A 19,685-nucleotide genomic window follows, 5' to 3' on the forward strand; every position below is an offset into this window, starting at 1 on the left:
GTATTTGGAGGGGTTTTCTGGTGGGTTTTTGGAGGTTTTCATTAGTGGGAGAGAGGGCTACTCCAACACTTCAATTTCTGGTTTGTGCTCAGTTTAGATAGCTAGTTTGGCCATACGCACTCGTTGGAGGGTGAATTTTATCTTGTGATCTAGCCCAAACCATTTCTAAGTTTTTGTGGGTATTTGGAAGAGAGGCCACAGCTGAAGTTTTAGAATTTTTTGAGTAGTATACAGGGCAAAATTCCAGTAGGGCATATATCTAGTCAAATAGCCATTTACACCCCATTTGGAGGGCTTCTTCATCATCTAGATTCAACCCAAACTGTTGAAAAGTGTGCAACAAGAAATGCTTGTTGAGAATGCAACAAGATGATGGAGCTTAGTGGAAAGGAGTCACTTTCACTAAGTGGGCCCGCAGGCAAATTATGGTGCAAAGTCTATTTTTGGATCACAGCAGGAGTGATCAGAGTCTATTTTTAGACTGCTAGTCAAAAATAAAAAAGTCAAATATTATTGTCTCATAATAATATTTAAACTATAAACTTTATCTTATCCTCTTGGAGCACTTCAGTTTGAGCTACAGATGTGGCACATGCAGTTGTCAGAAAGAAATACGCTTTCTTTATGAGTCAGTTGAGCTATTGCATGCAGGACATCAGTTAGAACTCATGTGGTTGAGTTCTGTGGAGTTGGATGAGCAGTTAATGGAGTTGTGTTCAGTTTGACTTAGTTGAACTAGTTGTATTTAGTCTAACTGATCAATAGACTAAGTGATGAGTTGTGTGAATTAGTTATTAATTAATTCACTAATTATTAACTCATAATGCAACTGAAGAATACATCAGTTAACTCAGTGCATGTATAGTTCAGTGGAGACAGGTGTTAGAGGTTGAGATTGCTATCAGTTGTGCATGAGATTGTGCACATGCATGGGATTGAGTTATGCCAATGGTCTCTGCGTAGTGTGGGCCAATACCAAGTGAAATATAGCTTGTGCTCACGTGATTTACAGTGTGGGTGATTTTCACAAGGTAAATAGGAATTTGGATCAGCCATTCTCATTCATTCTCTTGCAAGATTGTGCAGTGGAGGCAGGCAAGCAGTGGAGTAGATTTGGAGATCAGATCTGAGCTGTATTGTGTGTAACAGGTGGAGATAGTGCTGGATACTTGTGAGGAGTATTGACTATTGTAATGTTACATGTTCTCAATCATTAATATACAGATAGTGTGGGGTTTTCAGCTGTAAGCTTTCCCCGGGTTACATACTGTGTTAATGTGTGCATGCTATTGATGTTTTATTGTTATTGATGCTGCTAAATTGATGATCAACGTAGAGGAGCTTATGTATTGTGTATGTATTCCGCAATAGTACATGATCAGGATAATCTCCATTGAATATGTGTTTATTATTCAAAGTTTCTACATGGTATCGGAGCTGGCTGATTTGTAGAAAAAGTTCTACATGATATCAAAGCGAGGATTGATCATCAGATCTATTATTCAGAAAGTGTTTACATTTTATTTCTTCAGGCAGAGTCTGTAATCGGGCCAAGTAGCCTCTGGATTCATCCTTCTTTTGGAAAGTGAGATATTCGGTGAATGCCCATACAGTCGATCTCTGTACAAGAAATACTTTGTTCTCACGAATTCTAGATCAGAAGCGGTTGAGTTTTGAGCTGGTGGAATGGCGCTCAAGGATAAACTCAGAAACATTAGGTGTGAGAATGGAGACAGTATGCTCCAGTATCTCACCAAGTTCACCCAATGCCGGGATGAGCTGGGAAGTGTGGGGGTAACTGTTGAGGATGAGGATATGGTGAGTCTAGCACTCCTTGGCCTTCCTAAGAGTTGGCATACCAGGACTGGGTGAATGGAAAGGAGAAATTGCCAGGATGGGAGAGACTTTGGTCGGATCTTGTGCAAGAGGAGATTAGACGACGCACCAGAGACAGTTCTTCATCTACGCATGATGAGGAGAACTGTGCCTTAGCGAGTAAGGCGAAGAAGGGGAAGGAGAAGGGTTCTCTTTCCGAATCCAGTTCTTTCAATGATGGGAAGAAGGTTGACAAGTCGAAGGTGAGATGCTTTCGTTGTCATGAGTTGGGCCATTATGCTACTAATTGCCCAAAGAAGAAATCTAAGAAGGGATCCGGGGAAGGATCTGAAGGGGAGGCACTTGCTTCACAGTTCGAGTTGTATTTCACACTCTTCGCATGCATGGTTTCATCCATGGTGGGAAGTGGTTGGTTTCTTGACAGTGGAGCTTCTTACCACATGACCGGTGACAAGAGTTTGTTCAGTACTTGGAGGAGAAAGATCTCCAGATACTCATAGCGATGGGTAATGATGAGAAGTATAGTGTCTCAGGTGTAGGCACGGTTATTTTTCAGAGGGAGCATGGAGCTCGCCTTACCTTGACCAATGTCAAGTATGTACCAGGACTGAAGAGAAACTTGGTGTCGATCGCGATGCTGGAAGACAGAGGCTATGATGTAGTCTTCAGTAAGGGAAAGGTTTTCCTTAGACACATCATCACTAGACAGGTGAAGCAGATTGGTTCACGGGTCAAGAACCTGTATGCTCTTGAGGTTCAAGATGCATGCAAAGCCTTGAGCAGCAAGGCAACTGATGGAGACTTGGTGGTTGAGAGGGAGCGTATATTACCTCTCAACATGCAGAGCCAGAAGAAGTCTCAGACGATTGTGGAGGAGCCACGATTGGTGCAGAAGCTTCAGGAGGTTGTGGAGCAGCCACAACAAGGGAAGCTGATAGGAGCTCGAGTAGAGACATCTACTCATGCAGAGACCTCCAGTAGGGGGAAACTTCGAGCCAGGTGGGCTGAGGGATCGCATGCATCCATACCTCCAGGTAGGAGGTGGGGTGATGTGGATTGATCGTCCCAAGGAGGAGGGGCAGGATCCTTGAGGTACCCAACCTCTTGGATGAGACCTTGCTACGGGAGCCCCGATGTGGAGTAGCAGGAACTGATTGATTCGGTAGAGACAGATGCGGATGGAGCGGTAGAGAGAGCGATAGTGCAGGGAATCCCAGGACAGCGCATAGCATGCAAGCTGCAACAATGCGAGAGGCACAAGTGTTTTACACAGTGCTAGGTAGCACAGAGAGGTGTGCAATGGTGCGAGATGCATGGAGATGTTGCAGTAGCGCAGATGTCAGAGAGGGAGCACTTGTCAGCAGCAGGTAGAGCTTCGGCATCAGAGTATGTTCCTATCCCAACAGAGTGGTCAGTTGGGAGTGTTTTTGTTCCAAGTGTTGTTGGAGCAAAGTGGAGCGGGGAGATGTGTTGCATGCAGAACATTCCAGAGTTACAGGATCAGGTTTGAGAGGAAGCCTTTTTTGTTGAGAGGGAGTGTTGAAAAGTGTGCAACAAGAAACGCTTGTTGAGAATGCAACAAGATGATGGAGCTTAGTGGAAAGGAGTCACCTTCACTAAGTGGGCCCGCAGGCAAATTATGGTGCAAAGTCTATTTTTGGATCACAGCAGGAGTGATCAAAGTCTATTTTTAGACTGCTAGTCAAAAATAGAAAAGTCAAATATTATTGTCTCATAATAATATTTAGACTATAAACTTTATTTTATCCTCTTGGAGCACTTCAGTTTGAGCTACAGATGTGGCACATGCAGCGGTCAGAAGGAAATACGCTTTCTTTATGAGTCAGTTGAGCTATTGCATGCAGAACATCAGTTAGAACTCATGTGGTTGAGTTCTATGGAGTTGGATGAGTAGTTAATGGAGTTGTGTTCAGTTTGACTTAGTTGAACTAGTTGTATTTAGTCTAACTGTTCAATAGACTAAGTGATGAGTTGTGTGAATTAGTTATTAATTAATTCACTAATTATTAACTCATAATGCAACTGAAGAATACATCAGTTAACTCAGTGCATGTACAGTTCAGTGGAGACAGGTGTTAGAGGTTGAGATTGCTATTAGTTGTGCATGAGATTGTGCACATGCATGGGATTGAGTTATGCCAATGATCTCTGCGTAGTGTGGGCCAATACCAAGTGAAATATAGCTTGTGCTCACGTGATTTACAGTGTGGGTGATTTTCACAAGGTAAATAGGAGTTTGGATCAGCCATTCTCATTCATTTTCTTGCAGGATTGTGCAGTGGAGGCAAGCAAGCAATGGAGTAGATTTGGAGATCAAATCTGAGCTGTATTGTGTGTAACAGGTGGAGATAGTGCTAGATACTTGTGAGGAGTATTGACTATTGTAATGTTACATGTTCTCAATCATTAATATACAGATAGTGTGGGGTTTTCAGCTGTGAGCTTTCCCTGGGTTACATACTGTGTTAATGTGTGCATGCTATTGATGTTTCATTGTTATTGATGCTGCTAAATTGATGATCAATGTAGATGAGCTTATGTATTGTGTATGTATGCCGCAATAGTACATGATCAGGATAATCTCCATTGAATATGTGTTTATTATTCAAAATTTCTACACAAACCATTTCGAGGTTTCTGTGGATTTTATGAGAGGAGCTCGAGGTTAAATTTTCAGAGCATTTCAAGAAGTATTCATCCCTGAGTTCAACATTCAAGCTAGCAACCAACAACAAATTATTTCTGCGTGGTGCGCAGATCACTCTGGGGGTACTTCCACACTTGAGTTCGGGCTATCTTTTCTAGGATTTGCTCAACCTGCATAGCAAGCCAGGATATATCTTTTCAACTCATTTTTTGTACCCATTCCCAATATATTAATAAAATGGATCAGAATCTTTTGTTGTTGTCTATTGTGTTTTGATTCTTTATTTATTTGGTTGTTCCTTGTACATTGTTTGGTATTACTGTTAATTTTTCTATTAGGAATATTATAGATTTTCTGTGTATAATTGGTCAATGAGATTAGTGGCTTAAAGATAAATTGATTGAAGGTCAAAAGGGATTAATTCATCATATTAGAAAATTGGTTTCTATTGTTCATGATTGTAGAAAATTCAATAAAAAGTAGTTGGACAAAGCATTTCTAAAGGGGACAGAAATATAATAAACATCAATATATATAAATATAGATGCTAATAAATACTAATAATTATTAATTAATGTAGAGACATATTAATGAAAGGGCATGTTTCTTAGTGAAAAGGCACCTACTTAAGTATTTATACAAGGCCATCATTATAATTTGATCATCATTTTATCATCACTCATATTTTATTCAATAGAATATTTGATCCAAATGGATTTCTTTATATTATTCCCAATATTTTGTATATTTAGTTTATGAACTAGATTGGTTCGTCACAATGCTAAGGCCTAGATCCATGAGCAAGGGCCACCAAACACCTCTAACCATGAGCCAATGACCTAGGAGAAGGTGCATGAGAAGTGAAACATCCCCCAACACAAGAAGATCCATGAGCAAGGGCCACCAAACACCTCTAACCATGAGCCAATGACCTAGGAGAAGGTGCATGAGAAGTGAAACATCCCCCAACACAAGCATGAGAGGCCCTAAAATGACATATCATCATGTGAACTCATATCAAACCATACACAAGAGAAGAGGTGTGTACTAGAAAGATGTGTGTGAAGGAGGTTTGACCATATATATAACCATCAAATAATCCCAAACAATGAGGGCACCCTTAGAGAATGTGCACATGTGAAGTGCTACTCAAGAAGAAATCTCATCCATCCAAACAAACCATCACAAATCCCAAGCTAAATGCCATAGAAAAGGGTGCCAAAGGGTGTAGAGACTCAAATAATCACACTGAACACTTATGAACCCCCAAGTTGACGGATGTTCCCTTCAAACATGTGCAAGAACCCATGTGAACATATGTGATGCTAGGAAAACCAATGTATCACCTTAATGATCAATTAAGTCAAATAATGAGCCATAGTACTTATGGGAAGCCCTTAGTTGATGATTTTCTATCTCAATGTATGCGCCAGAGGTCAACAAATTAATAATCAAAGAGTGCAGGCCTCAAACATCTAGAATGATGATGCCACCAAGGTGAAAATCCATAAACAACCATCCATCTAACCAACACCTTGCCTCCCAAGTTAAAATTCTCTAAATGCATTTTGCTTGAGCAAGGTCTTCAACTTAGGACAATCCTAATGCATTATGACGGGTAATAGGCTGCTTGTTCTACTATAAACATTGTGATATGAAATAGATTTTGGCAAAATTGGTGAATATTACATATTACTTCTTATCCATATAGAGAAATACCACTATGCATTTATGTTGCCATTGCATTGATGCAAGTGTAGCATCAATTTGTTAGGAATGTGTTTCTAACGCACTATTGCTACTTGAAACATTTTGAAATGGTCACAATAAGGCTTATGCATAAAACAAAAGTGAGATGATTAAATTAAGAACATATTTCCCCCTAAAATTTTATTGAAATCAAATATTGATCTCCCTAACATTTTTACATATTCTTTATGTTTTATTTTATTTTGAGAAAGAGGTATTTAATGCATGACAAAGATATGCTTATGCAAAACACTACCATGAGAAGTGGTTTTTTGTCTTACCGAATAACGCTCCTGTCCAAATAATAGTACTCGATGCAAAGTAGATCTAAGACACAATGAATGCACATTATATAATATGTCAATATGGTTTATAAAGGAAATATAATGATAAAACTCCAAACATCTAAAAAGGAAAACTAGCAAGAAAATTAAAATTCATGAATATACAAATATGCAAGTCACTGTTTATTAGCACACAAAACAAATATGCAAATAACTACATCATTGCTTGTCTAAAGGCTTGCTTGGAGGTATTCAATCTACCAATCAATAAACTGATTCTCAAAGCCATACTTAGAATCTAATTTCCCATATTCCAATTTCTATGCTTCATGTTGTTATTGTTGCGCACATTTTGTCAAAGTTCCAAGCAAGCAGTTGTGCCCAAGTTTTTCAAAGGATCAAGATCATCAGCGATCAGCGTTTTGAGTCATTGTAAAACCATTCTGCAAATTTTTAATGTAAATGATGCTAGTAAGACTATGTATATATGTAACAACCAAGGTAAGTCTATTATTTTAGCGATGAATTTCATCCTAGGAGGTTTCTCGTCTCATTGATTAATCTATGTTTATAAACACGGATAATCGGCAAAGTTTTTCCCTCCAACCTCACCCAAAAGCTAGAGTGGAATTTATAGTCAAAATCTTAGTTGAGTCCTAGTGTTCAAATCGAGCCTTCTATAAATGTGATTTGGAAATAATTTAAGCTAATTGGCTAAATTATTTTATTATGTTGCAGAATTGGATATGTATTTTGAGGGTCTATAACAAACGGGTATTCCTCTTTTAAGGGTTGAATTTTGTAAAATCTTATGTAAAAAATATTTTAGTGCATGATTCCTCATACTTAGACACCATCGCTAAAATATTTGAGGGTGGAAAAATAATTAATGCCCTCAACTGTCAATTAATTAATTTTTCTAGCAAAAATAAAATTAATCCTAAGCCAGAAAATTGTTAATCTAAGTTGTCATTGATGTCAATATGGCACTAGCCAAGATGGAAAATATTGTTGAGAACTTGAGATGCCTAGTTCCAAATGATGATGTCATAACTCTTGTTTCATAAGAATGTCATCAATTGATATGTCAAGTCACTAATGAAGAAGTCTTAAGAAGTGCCAAGTGTCAAGTATTTAGAAGCCCTTGATGACATATGGAGGACTACATTTGATGATGTCATATTTTTGATGAATGACCACACTTGATGAAGTCTTGATAACATGGTTGGAGATCATTGGATCATTGGAAGACTATTTTGGAGTTATCCTAATGATGTTGCACTATGACTGTACTAGTATATCATGACATTGTTCATGTGTCATGCTACATGGATGTTGCACTCCTACATAATGACTCTACGATCCTATGATGACATTGATAACAATGAAGAAGCCACGCTGTCCCAAACATTCCTCATGCTGTCCCAAACTTTTTATGCATAAAATTTAAGGACAGCCACAAAGAAAAATTATTTTGGACACCTTGGAGGCATCCTTTGAAAATGGATCCTAGACCATCTTAAAGAGGATGTTTTCCTCTTTCTAACGAGCCTTTATTTGCCTCGAAACTTCCAATAGTTTGTGAGATATTGAATTTTTAAGTTAAGGAAATTATTCCAAGCAGTGAGCCGACCTACACTCAGTCATACAAGTCGGCCTCACTTAAAATAGACATGTCCCTTTAGTTATAAACGAAATCATTATAAATAGATGTCTAAACACTTCATTTTGATCAACAACTCAAGCAAGAATTCAGAGATATGAAGTACAAGAGAAGACAGAGGGCAGAGGAGAACAAGGAGACTATTGTTTAGGACGAAAAAAAGGATAATTTTGTTTGGGCATAAAATCTTGGTCGAAGCTGTTGTATTTTCCATGGTCGAAGCTGTCGTAGTTGCCGTGGTCGAAACTGCCATAGTTGTCGTGGTCAAAGTTGTCGTAGTTTCCGTGGTCGAAGCTGCTATAGTTGTCGTGGTTGAAGCTGTCGTAGTTGCCGTGGTTGAAGCTGCCATAGTTTCCGTGGTTGAAACTACCGTAGTTGTCGTGGTTGAAGCTGTCGTGGTCGAAGTTGTCATAGTTGTCGTGGTCGAAGTGTTGATTTATTAGGATTGGACAAATACATATTTTTGAAGTCTTCTCTTGAGAACAGAATAGGGCAGAGTTGGAGAACTTTGTGAAGTAGAATATTGAAGATTTGTGGAGATCATTGAAGACCATGATGCATTGAAGCCATTATGAGGTGACCTTGAAGAAGTTTTGTTTGGGTAACATGAAGAGCAGTGGTGACACCTTTATGTGAAGAACAAGGTTGTCATTGATGATGTGACGTGGACACTAAGTGAAGGCGTAGCTGAAGATTGATAGGGCTTGTTGAAGAAAACATTGGGAGCCGTGAAGTATAACCAAACATACCTTGACAAAGTGAAGCTATAGGGTTGGAGCCCTTGTGGTTGGTGCCTCAAAATTGACAAGGTTGGTGCCTTGGAAATTCCAAGCTGGTGCTTGGCAAATATAGGATTGGTGTTCTTGGAGTTGGTGCTCTTAAACTCAAGGTTGGTGCCTTGGATAAGATAGGGTTGGAGCCCTAGAGGATCGAAGTCCTCAAGAAACCAGGTCGGAGCCTGAACCAAATATAGGGTTGGAGCCTTGAGGTCGGTGCCTCAAAATTGACAAGGTTGGAGCCTTGGAAGTCCAAGTCGGTGCTTGGCAAATATAGGTTGGAGCCTGGGAGATTGAAGATCGGTGTCTTCACCTAGGGTTGGAGCCCTACATATATTGTACTTGATTTATTGAAGAAATTAATAAAAGCATTTATTCTTATTGTTCATTTTGTGTTCTAAATATAAGTGATCGAACTAGTAAAAGTAACAATTGAAAAGAAATATTGATTCCCCCCCCCCACTCAGTATTTCCAACAGTTGGTATCAGAGCCAGTACCTTCACTCAAAGCCTAACAGCTTGAAGGTTGATCATTAGAACACAAATGGTGAAGCCAAGGAAGAAAGTTTCTAATCCTCCTAAAAATGTGTCTCCCTCAACCACCGAAATTGAAGTCAATCAATTTATGAAGGCTCCATTCTTCAATGGAAACTTTGATATATGGGAGGCAAGAATGAGGAATTTCTTAACAACTCAAGGCATTGAAGTCTAGAAATCGGTGATTGTTGATAGTATGATGGATGGAGAATCCAAGGAACTATAATATTATTATTATTATAATACAAGAGCAATGAAAGAAATCTTGAATGGGCTACCTTATTCTATGAAGGCCAATTTTGAAAAATGTTCATCAGCAAAAGACATATGGGATAAAATTCATGATCTTCACTCAAAAGGAGCATTGACAATGATCTCTAGTCAAGAAAATGATGGAAAACAAGAAGGAAATCTAGAGCCCATCAAGGAAGGTGAAGATAAGAGTGATAACATCAAGGCTAAAGAAGACCTAGAAGATGAAGAGAATGAAAAAGATTTTGAAGAAGATCTCCTCACTAAACTTATGGCTAACATGGAAGAGATTAACAATTTGAAAAAGGAAAATGAGGAACTTAAGAAGAAAGTGCAAGTCAGTGACCAGGACAAGACAAGGAAGGAAGTTGACCTTGTCAAGCTTCAAGTACAAGAAAGAGATGAGGAGCTCGCCAAGATTAAGGAAGAATTTCATCAAAACAAGAGAAAGCATCATGAAGAAGTCATATCCATGACAAATCAATTGGATAAGGCAAAGAAATAGGAAGATACCTTGTCAAGCCACCTTGAACAAAGGCACAAAATCTTGAACAAACTTGAAGCGGAGATTGGTCAATACAAGGAAGAGGTCTCCTCCCTTAGATCTCAACTAGAAGAAGCAAGGAAACAAGCACAAGGAGCTGAGAAGGTTATGGAAGATTTGACATTCATAGAAGGACAAGTTGATGAAGCAGAAAAGGAGAGAAACACCATGATATGCCAACTAGAAGAAAAGGATGATGACATCACCAAGTTAAAATCAGAAATCACTTCTCTTAAGGCCCAATCGTGTGAAGCAACCAAGATGATGGAAGAAATGAAGAAACAACTAGTTATGAAAGATGAAGATTGTGAAAAGTTGAAAGGAGAAATTGTCTTTCTTAAAAAGGAAGTTGACTTGCTGAATAAGAACTTGAAAAGCTCTCAAACCCTAGATGACATCTTAAATCATCAAAGGTCTCCCCTTGATAAATCAGGTCTTGGCTATGCAGGTGAATCCTCAAGCAAGAATGATGCAAACCCTAATGCTTCAAACAACAAGGATGTGAGGAAGCCTGGAAGAAATGTTGATGCTCCCAGTTCCAGCAAAGGCAAGGAGAAGAGTCAAGACAACTATGGAAGAAACCTTCCTCCAAGAAGACATGCAGATGGTGTCAAGGATGCAAGAAGAAATGGTTATCATCAAAGGATCCCAAGGAAAAAAGACTTCAAAAGTACATCAAGGAAACCTTCTTCTCCCAGGTACCAAAGTATATTTCTTGGTTATTGCTATTCTTGTACAAACTTTGGGCACATGGCAAAAGATTGCAGGGCATATCACAAAGATAATTATAATGTTCCCCATCAATATCCGAGAAGCAATTTTGCAAGAAGTCATGAATTCTTATTCATGAACAACATAGAGTGCTTCAAGTGTCATAACATTGGACATATGGCACGTAATTGTAACTTGACTTGGGCACCTACTCAAGATAGAACTATGCCAGAAAAGAAATTTACACAAGTATGGAGAAGGAAGCAAATACAATCCAAAAATATCTTGAACTCTCTAGCCAACAACACATGTTGTTGACCTGATCTTCGACAATCTAAGCATTTGATGGGGAAACTCTGCCAAAAGGAAGACCATGCATACAATTAGGGGGAGCTTATGATGATTAGGCATTCTTACAAAATACATCCGTGCATGAGTCTTATGAAATCCTTGATGAGCTATATGGACAATCATTCTTTGATAGATCATCTCTCAGGAACACTCCTTGAAGAATATAATCCTTATTCATCTGATGGATTATTATTGAAGATATCTTCCACTTGATCATTAGCAGGTAATCTTTCATGAGGGGGAGTTGGTTCATCACATGAAGGAATTTAAGCACATCTATCATGGACCACATTGCCAGAAAGAAGAGCACCATGACAGGGGGAGTAACATACCTATGAAGAACTACTATTTGTAAAGAAAAGAAGCAGCTTGACAGGGGGAGTACTTGGGCACCCCGTTTGCCATTGATGTCAAAGGGGGAGAGAATGTTGAAAGGGCAAGAATATTTCCATCAATGACAAAGGGGGAGATTGTTAATCTAGGTTGTCATTGATGTCAATATGGCACTAGCCGAGATGGAAAATATTGTTGAGATGCCTGGTTCCAAATGATGATGTCATAACTCTTGTTTCATAAGAATGTCATCAATTAATATGTCAAGTCACTAATGAAGAAGTCTTAAGAAGTGCCAAGTGCCAAGTATTTAGAAGCCCTTGATGACATATGGAGGACTACATTTGATGATGTCATATTCTTGATGAATGACCACAATTGATGATGGCACTTGATGAGGTCTTGATAACATGGTTGGAGATCATTTGATGGTTGGAAGATTATTTTGGAGTTATCCTAATGATGCTACACTATGACTGCACTAGTATATCATGACATTGTTCATGCGTCATGCTACATGGATGTTGCACTCCTACATAATGACTCTATGATCCTATGATGACATTGATAACAATGAAGAAGCCAAAGAATGAAGAAGCCACGCTGTCCCAAACATTCCTCATGCTGTCCCAAACTTTTTATGCATAAAATTTAAGGACAGTCACAAAGAAAAATTATTTTGGACACCTTGGAGGCATCCTTTGAAAATGGATCCTAGACCATCTTAAAGAGGATTTTTTCCTCTTTCTAACGAGCCTTTATTTTCCCCGAAACTCCCAATAGTTTGTGAGATATTGAATTTTTAAGTTAAGGAAATTATTCCTAGCAGTGAGCCGACCTACACTCAGTGATACAAGTTGGCCTCACTTAAAATAGACGTGTCCTTTCAGTTATAAACGAAATCTCTATAAATAAGCGTCTAAATGCTTCATTTTGATCAGAAATTCAGGCAAGAATTCAGAGATACGAAGTACAAGAGAAGACAAAAAGCGGAGGAAAACAAGGAGACTATTGTTTAGGACGAAAAAAAGGATAATTCTGTTTGGGCATAAAATCTTGGTCGAAGCTGCCATATTTTCCGTGGTCGAAGCTGCCATATTTTCCGTGGTCGAAGCTACCGTAGTTGCCATGGTCGAAATTGCCATAGTTGTTGTGGTTGAAGCTACCGTATTTGTCGTGGTCGAAGCTGCCATAGTTTCCGTGGTCGAAGCTGCCATAGTTGTTGTGGTTGAAGCTACCGTAGTTGTCGTGGTTGAAGCTGTTGTGGTCGAAGTTTTCATAGTTGTCGTGGTCGAAGTGTTGATTTATTGGGATTGGACAAATACAGCTTTTTGAAGTCTTCTCTTGAGAACAGAATAGGGCAGAGTTGGAGAACTTTGTGAAGCAGCATATTGAAGATTTATGGAGATCATTGAAGACCATGATGCATTGAATCCATTATGAGGTGACCTTGAAGAAGTTTTGTTTGGGTGACATGAAGAGCAGTGGTGACACCTTCATGTGAAGAACAAGGTTGTCATTGATGATGTGACGTGGAGACTAAGTGAAGGCATAACTGAAGATTAATATGGCTTGTTGAAGAAAACATTGGGAGTCGTGAAGTATAACCAAACATACCTTGACAAAGTGAAGCTATAGGGTTGGAGCCCTTGTGGTTGTTGCCTTGGAAAGTCCAAGTTGGTGCTTGGCAAATATAGGATTGGTGTCCTTGGAGTGGTGCTCCTAAATTCAAAGTTGGTGCCTTGGATAAGATAGGGTTGGAGCCCTAGAGGATCGGAGTCCTCAATAAACCAAGTCGAAGAACTAGATATAGGCTTGGAGCCCTTGAGGTTGGTGCCTCAAAATTGATAAGGTTGGAGCCTTGGAAGTCCAAGTCGGTGCTTGGAAAATACAAGTTGGAGCCTGGGAGATTGAAGATCAGTGTCTTCACCTAGAGTTGGAGCCCTACGTATATTGTACTTGATTTATTGAAGAAATTAATAAAAGCATTTATTCTTATTGTTCATTTTGTGTTCTCAATATAAGTGATCTAACTGGTAAAAGTAACCATTGAAAAGAAATACTGATTCCCCCCACCCCTCTCAGTATTTCCAACAAAAATTAATTAATTAGAGTAAAAAATTAAAATGATAGAGAAATTAAATTCTCCAAGCGGAAAAATTGATGGGTCTTAAAGAAATTAATTTTTGAAGGCCCCCACCAAGGGAATATTGGAAATTTCAAGAAATATTGGACCCTTGGGCCTTGGTGGTCAAGTCAAAGTCAATTTTTTGAGGAAATTAGCTCAAAATAATTATTTTTGAGCTAATAAAAAATGGGTTTAATAAGAAATTTGCAAATTCCTCAAAAATAAATATTTTTGACGACAAAGATTAAAAATATCATCAAACAGATTATCAATGATCGAAATTATTTTGAGTGGAATCAAGCCAACTAGCTATTATTTTCCACTTGGAGGATTTATCTATAAATTAGAGGTCATTTGTCTCTCAAGCCATTTGATGTTTGGCTAATGTAATTCTGTAAAAGCTGGTGTAAGGCTATTGTCCTACTCGGAATGTTTTGATTAATCATAATAGAAGACTTTCTGGTGCAGTTCATGGTGTCTTTGTTATATTGATTTGTGGTATGTGCTGGGTACGGGCATTCCTATATGGTGCTTTAATATTTTATTAAATCATTATTTCATTGTAGATGATAAGAACATTCTATTGATAAGTTTTGGGCTTATCTTAGGTGATCCGATTCATTGTTGTTCTAACGGTTTATTCTTGAGAAATTATATAGTGTTTGCAGGTTCCCCAACCCTTGGGCTCCAAGTTCACAAACTGTGGGCATAGGCTGACTATGTTTGGATCCTAAATATTTTATATGGTTTTCTAACTTCACTAAGGTTGTGGTTTGACATTTATTTTTCGAAATACATTTAGCCATTGTCAAAATCTACAAAAATTTATTTCTCAAAATTTCTCTAAGCATTGTACACTTGTATATTTTGTAAATATAATTTGTATAATATACTTGTAAATTATTTTATTTTCTAACCCTTGTTTTGCAGTTGGGGTTTTGAGATTTTAAATTTTTGTATATATTGGGGTTTTGGGTTATTGTAAATTTATTTGTGCAAGTGAGATTTTATGCTCTTAACCTGCAAAGTAATACCCAAACACAGAATATGCGAAGAAAAGATACCCAGAACACAGAATAAGCGAAGAAAAGATACCCAGAACACAGAATAGCAATGATTTTATTATTCAGAGAAAAATGTTCACAGGCCTCTTCGAGGGGGCAACCTCCAATAGAGCAGAGCTCGATTACAAAAACAAGACACGATACTCCTCGCAGGGAGTCTCTATCCTTTATATATGACTCATACATGCAATACCACGGGCCAGTACCGTGGGTTTTATTAATACCATCTATCTAATACTACGCCCATTTACCATCTATCTAATACTACCGCCCATTTGCAACTAACTGTGGTCCCGTCATTAATTGCGGGTTAACCACTTACAAATATTAATATGGGCTTTATTGACTCTTGAATATGACGTGATCCCATGACATAAATAAGGGGGTTAGGGTGGGACCCTAACATGCCCTCCCCCTTAAGACTAGCCTTGTCCTCAAGGCTGAAGCTGCGGAAACTGCTGAAGAATAGTGGCTGGTTCCCAAGTTGCATCTTCCGGAGAGGTGTCTTTCCATTTGACGAGGACCTCCTTAATCATGCGGCCGCGCAGGTGCTTGTCTCGTGTGTCTAGAACCTGTTCAGGTTGAAGCTAGATTGACCCTTCTTCGTCCAATTCAGGTAGACTGGTTTGAACTCGGCAATTGTTCCCAATCACTTTCTTGAGGCACAATACATGGAAAACTGGGTGGATTTTTGCTGTAGGTGGCAAAGCCAACTTGTAAGCCACTTCTCCAATGCGCTGAAGTACTTGGTATGGTCCGTAGAATTTTGGAGAGAGCTTTTGACAACCCTTGGCTTTGAGTGATGTTTGCTTATATGGTTGCAGCCTCAAAAAGACCTGATCCCCTTCTTGAAATTGGCGCTCTGAGCGATGTTGGTCGGCCTGTTGCTTCATACGGTTCTGAGCTTGATGAAGATTCTCGCGCAGATGGGCGAGCATGGTTGCGCGGTGTTGTAGGAGTTGATCCACGGCTTGTACTTTGGAGCACCCCGTGAGATAAGAAGTAGGGGAAGGCGGAAGTTGACCATAGACTGCTTCATAGGGAGTCATTTTGGTGGTTGCATGATAGTTGGTGTTATACCACCATTCAGCCAGAGGTAACCACTGTACCCAAAGGTGTTGCTTTTCTGAAGTGAAACACCTAAGGTAGGTTTCTAGACATTTGTTGACGGCTTCGATTTGACCATCTGTTTGCGGATGATATGAAGTACTGAGTTTGAGTTGAGTGCCTTGTATTCTGAAGAGTTCCTGCCAAAAATTACTGGTGAAGATCGGGTCGCAGTCGGACACAATAGAAGTGGGCATGCCATGCAATTTGAAGATCTGATCCATGAAAGTTTGAGCAACCAAAGTTGGTGTAAACGGTTGGGGTAGGGCGCAGAAATGAGCATACTTCGACAGTCGGTCCACAACCACCATGATGACTGACTTGTTCCCAGACTTTGGAAGACCTGTAATGAAATCCATGGAGACCTCCGTCCAAATTGACGCCGGAATGGGCAATGGTTGTAATGTGCCTGGTGTGTTGACGGTTTCCCCTTTGTGGCGTTGACAGACGTCACATTCTGCTACGAAGGTAAGGATGTCCTGTTTCATGCCGGTCCAAAAAAATGATCTTCTGGTGCGAGCATACGTCTTCTGAAAGCCCGAATGTCCTGCAATGGGAGATGAGTGCAATTCTGCCAAAATGCGACTTTTGAGGGTGGATGTTGGTGATATTACGACTCTGTCCTTGTAGCGAAGAATATCATTCTGCCACGAGTAGCCCTTGCTGGAATTAGGATCTACCTGCAATTGAGAAATGAGTTGGGAGAGCCCGGGATGTGAAAACCATTCCCTGCGAGCCTCTTCAATCCAGTCTGGAATGGGGAGGGAAATTGCAAGCAGAGTACTTTCCTCCTCAAATTGGCGCGACAATGCATCTGCTACACTGTTGTCTTTCCCTTTCTTGTAAATGATCTCATAATCATATCCCAGCATTTTGGCTAACCATTTATTTTGTTGTGGGGAAGATAGGCGTTGCTCCAAAAAATATTTAAGACTGTGATGATCTGTGCGGATTTGGAAACGTCGCCCCAACAAGTAAGGTCGCCAGGTCTCGACTGCATGTAAGATGGCCATCATTTCCTTCTCGTAGGTAGATTGGCCCAGGTTCCTCCCACTTAGTTGTTGGCTGGTGAAGGCCAATGGTCGCCCTTCTTGCATTAAGACCGCTCCAATACCTATACCCGAAGCATCACATTCAATGACAAAGGATTTGGTGAAGTCAGGTAGTGCTAAGACGGGAGTGGAACACATGGCGGTTTTGAGAGCGGTAAATGCCTGTTGTGCTTCCTCGTTCCAGAAGAAGGAATTTTTCTTTAGGAGTTGAGTTAGGGGCTTCGCTATGCGGCCATAGTTGCGGACAAATTTACGATAATAGCCTGTGAGACCCAAAAATCCTCTCAAGCTTTTCAAGGTCTTAGGTTGAGGCCATTCTTGCATTGCCTGGATCTTTTTGGGGTCCACCTTGACACCTTCACGCCCCACAATGTGGCCAAAATACTCAACTTCTTCCATGCCAAACGAACACTTAGACATCTTGACAAATAATTTATGCGTGCGGAGCAGTTGCAAGAGTAGATCTACATGCTGAAGATGTGCCGCCCAAGTGCCATTATAGATGAGGATGTCATCAAAGAAGACAAGGACAAATTTTCTGAGATATGGTTTGAGGAGGTGATTCATAAGGCTCTGAAAAGTAGAGGGGGCATTACAGAGACCAAATGGCATGACCAGGAACTCATAATGGCCTTCATGAGTTCTGAAAGCCGTCTTGGGAATGTCGACTTCCTTCATGCGAATTTGGTGGTAGCCTAAGCGAAGATCCAACTTAGTGAAGAATTGAGCCCCATTGAGTTCGTCCAGCAAATCGTCAACCACCGGGATGGGAAATTTATCTTTGACTGTCAACTTATTGAGGGCCCTGAAGTCTGGACACATCCGCCACTCCCCATCTTTCTTGAGGACCATGACCACTGGGGATGAATAACGACTAATGCTGGGACGAATGACACCTGCTTCCAACAATTCCTTGATGAATTTTTCTATTTCATTCTTTTGGGTGAACGGATATCTGTATGGCCGCACATTTGGGGGTTGGGCCCCTGGAACCAATGTGATGCTATGATCATGTTCCCCTCGCGAGGGTGGAAGCTCATGAGGCTTGTCAAAGACCGTCCGATGTTTATTTAAAATCTGTTGCATCTCAGGATGAATTGGCAGAGACATGGTGTCGACTACCTGGATGGCATTAAATTGAGCTACCACTCCATGATGGCCCTTTTTTAACAATTTTTCCATCCTATGCGAGCTGATGATAGAGGGGGCTCCCGCCTGTAGTCCACGGAGGGTATGTGTGGAGTTGTTCTGCTTAAAACTCATATATAACTCCTGGAAATCCATTGTGATTGGCCCAAGAGTGCGGAGCCATTCCGCGCCTAGGACAATGTCGCAACCCCCCATGTGTATTGCAAACATGTGGGTTTTCAATTGATAATCCCCCATTTGAAGTTTGACATTTTCACAGCGACCTTCACATTTCATTGTGCCCCCATCTGCAATCTGGACTTGGAAGTTAGAAACTGCCCGGACAAAACAATGTGCTGCTTCAGCGATCTTTTGATGGATGAAATTATGGGTACTTCCACTATCAATCAAGACTACTACTGGGCGATGTTTAAGAAAACCCCTGATTTTGAGAGTTTGAGGGGAAGAAATTCCTGCCAATGCATTTAGCGAAATAATTGGTTCATCAGATACAATCTCCTTTTGGTTATCTTCTTCGATCGCCTCTGGTTCCTCAAGTGGTGGATCTTCCTCGGTGGAGCTGTAGTCAGTGGCATTTATTTGAAAAAACTTGGGCTCTTTGCATTTATGACCCGGGGAATATTTTTCATCACAGTAGTAACATAGTCCTTGCTTCCTTCTTTCGGCCATTTCCGCAGGTGACACCTTTTGAATCTTAAGTGTCTGAGTCGTGTTGGGAGCCTGTGAGGGACGACCTTTAGCGGGGAAGTTGGGGCGGCTGGATTGGGCTGTTAATGCACGTTCCACCTTACGAGCTACCTAGCAAACCTCTGTCCATGTGGGAGGGTGGTGGAGTAGAACCTGAGCTTTGATGGCTTCTTTAAGACCGCTGATAAAGCATTCCATGTAGAACTCATCTGTGAGACCCTTAGTGCAGAAGGCTAAGGCTTCAAAAGCAGTAATATATTCCTCCACTGTACCCGTCTGTCGGAGCTTAGTGAGACGCCCCAAAAAAGAGTCTTCCTGTTCAAAGCGATTTCGAAGAGCTTTGGCAAATTGGGCCCAATTCTGAAAATGTCCATTGCAACGCTGATGCCATTCCTTCCATTGCCATCGTTCATTGTCCAAGTACATGGTGCCCACCATAAGCTTAGTCCCCTCATCTATGATATGATTCAATTGGAAATACTGCTCCATTTGTGCTAGCCATGCGGACGTGTGAGAACCGTCAAATTTATGCATATCCAACTTGGGAGGTCGCTGACTGGGTGGTGGGTGGGTGTGCCAGACGTGGGGAGAGTGGCTAGACTCACCCTCATGGTATTCATGACCATTATTCGCCTCCTCGTGGGCTGGATCCTTGCCCTTCAATGCGTTCTGTATCTGGATACTTATTCCTTTAATCTCATGTTGTATTTCGTTCACCGAAAATTGGATGGAGTTCACCTGGTTTTCAATTTTGTCCATCCTTTCATTGGCCATTGCTTGAGCGCGAGTTTCTA

The 19,685-nt window shown here is 40.3% G+C and overlaps 1 protein-coding gene across 4 annotated transcripts in view; it reads right to left on the reverse strand.

Moving 5' to 3' along the window:
• The window catches only part of LOC149205841 (kihadalactone A synthase LFS-like), a 406,192-nt gene that overhangs the window by 139,589 nt on the left and 246,918 nt on the right, over positions 1–19,685 (reverse strand). For 3 of the 4 annotated variants that reach the window (XR_016252495.1, XM_089395182.1, XM_089395181.1), the window contains exon 9: positions 6,535–6,580. The exons of the other annotated variant lie outside the window; for it this stretch is intronic. Coding sequence is in view for 2 of the 3 variants with exons in the window: in XM_089395182.1 (XP_089251308.1) it covers positions 6,535–6,580 (46 nt within the window). In the remaining variant the exon portion in view is untranslated. The remainder of the gene's footprint in view (positions 1–6,534; positions 6,581–19,685) is intronic. 4 annotated transcript variants of the gene reach the window in all.

This window comes from Pinus tabuliformis, chromosome 1_2, assembly GCF_031772625.1.
Source record: "Pinus tabuliformis cultivar Carrire ecotype Pingquan chromosome 1_2, CPIR1, whole genome shotgun sequence".
Taxonomy (NCBI): domain Eukaryota; kingdom Viridiplantae; phylum Streptophyta; class Pinopsida; order Pinales; family Pinaceae; genus Pinus; species Pinus tabuliformis.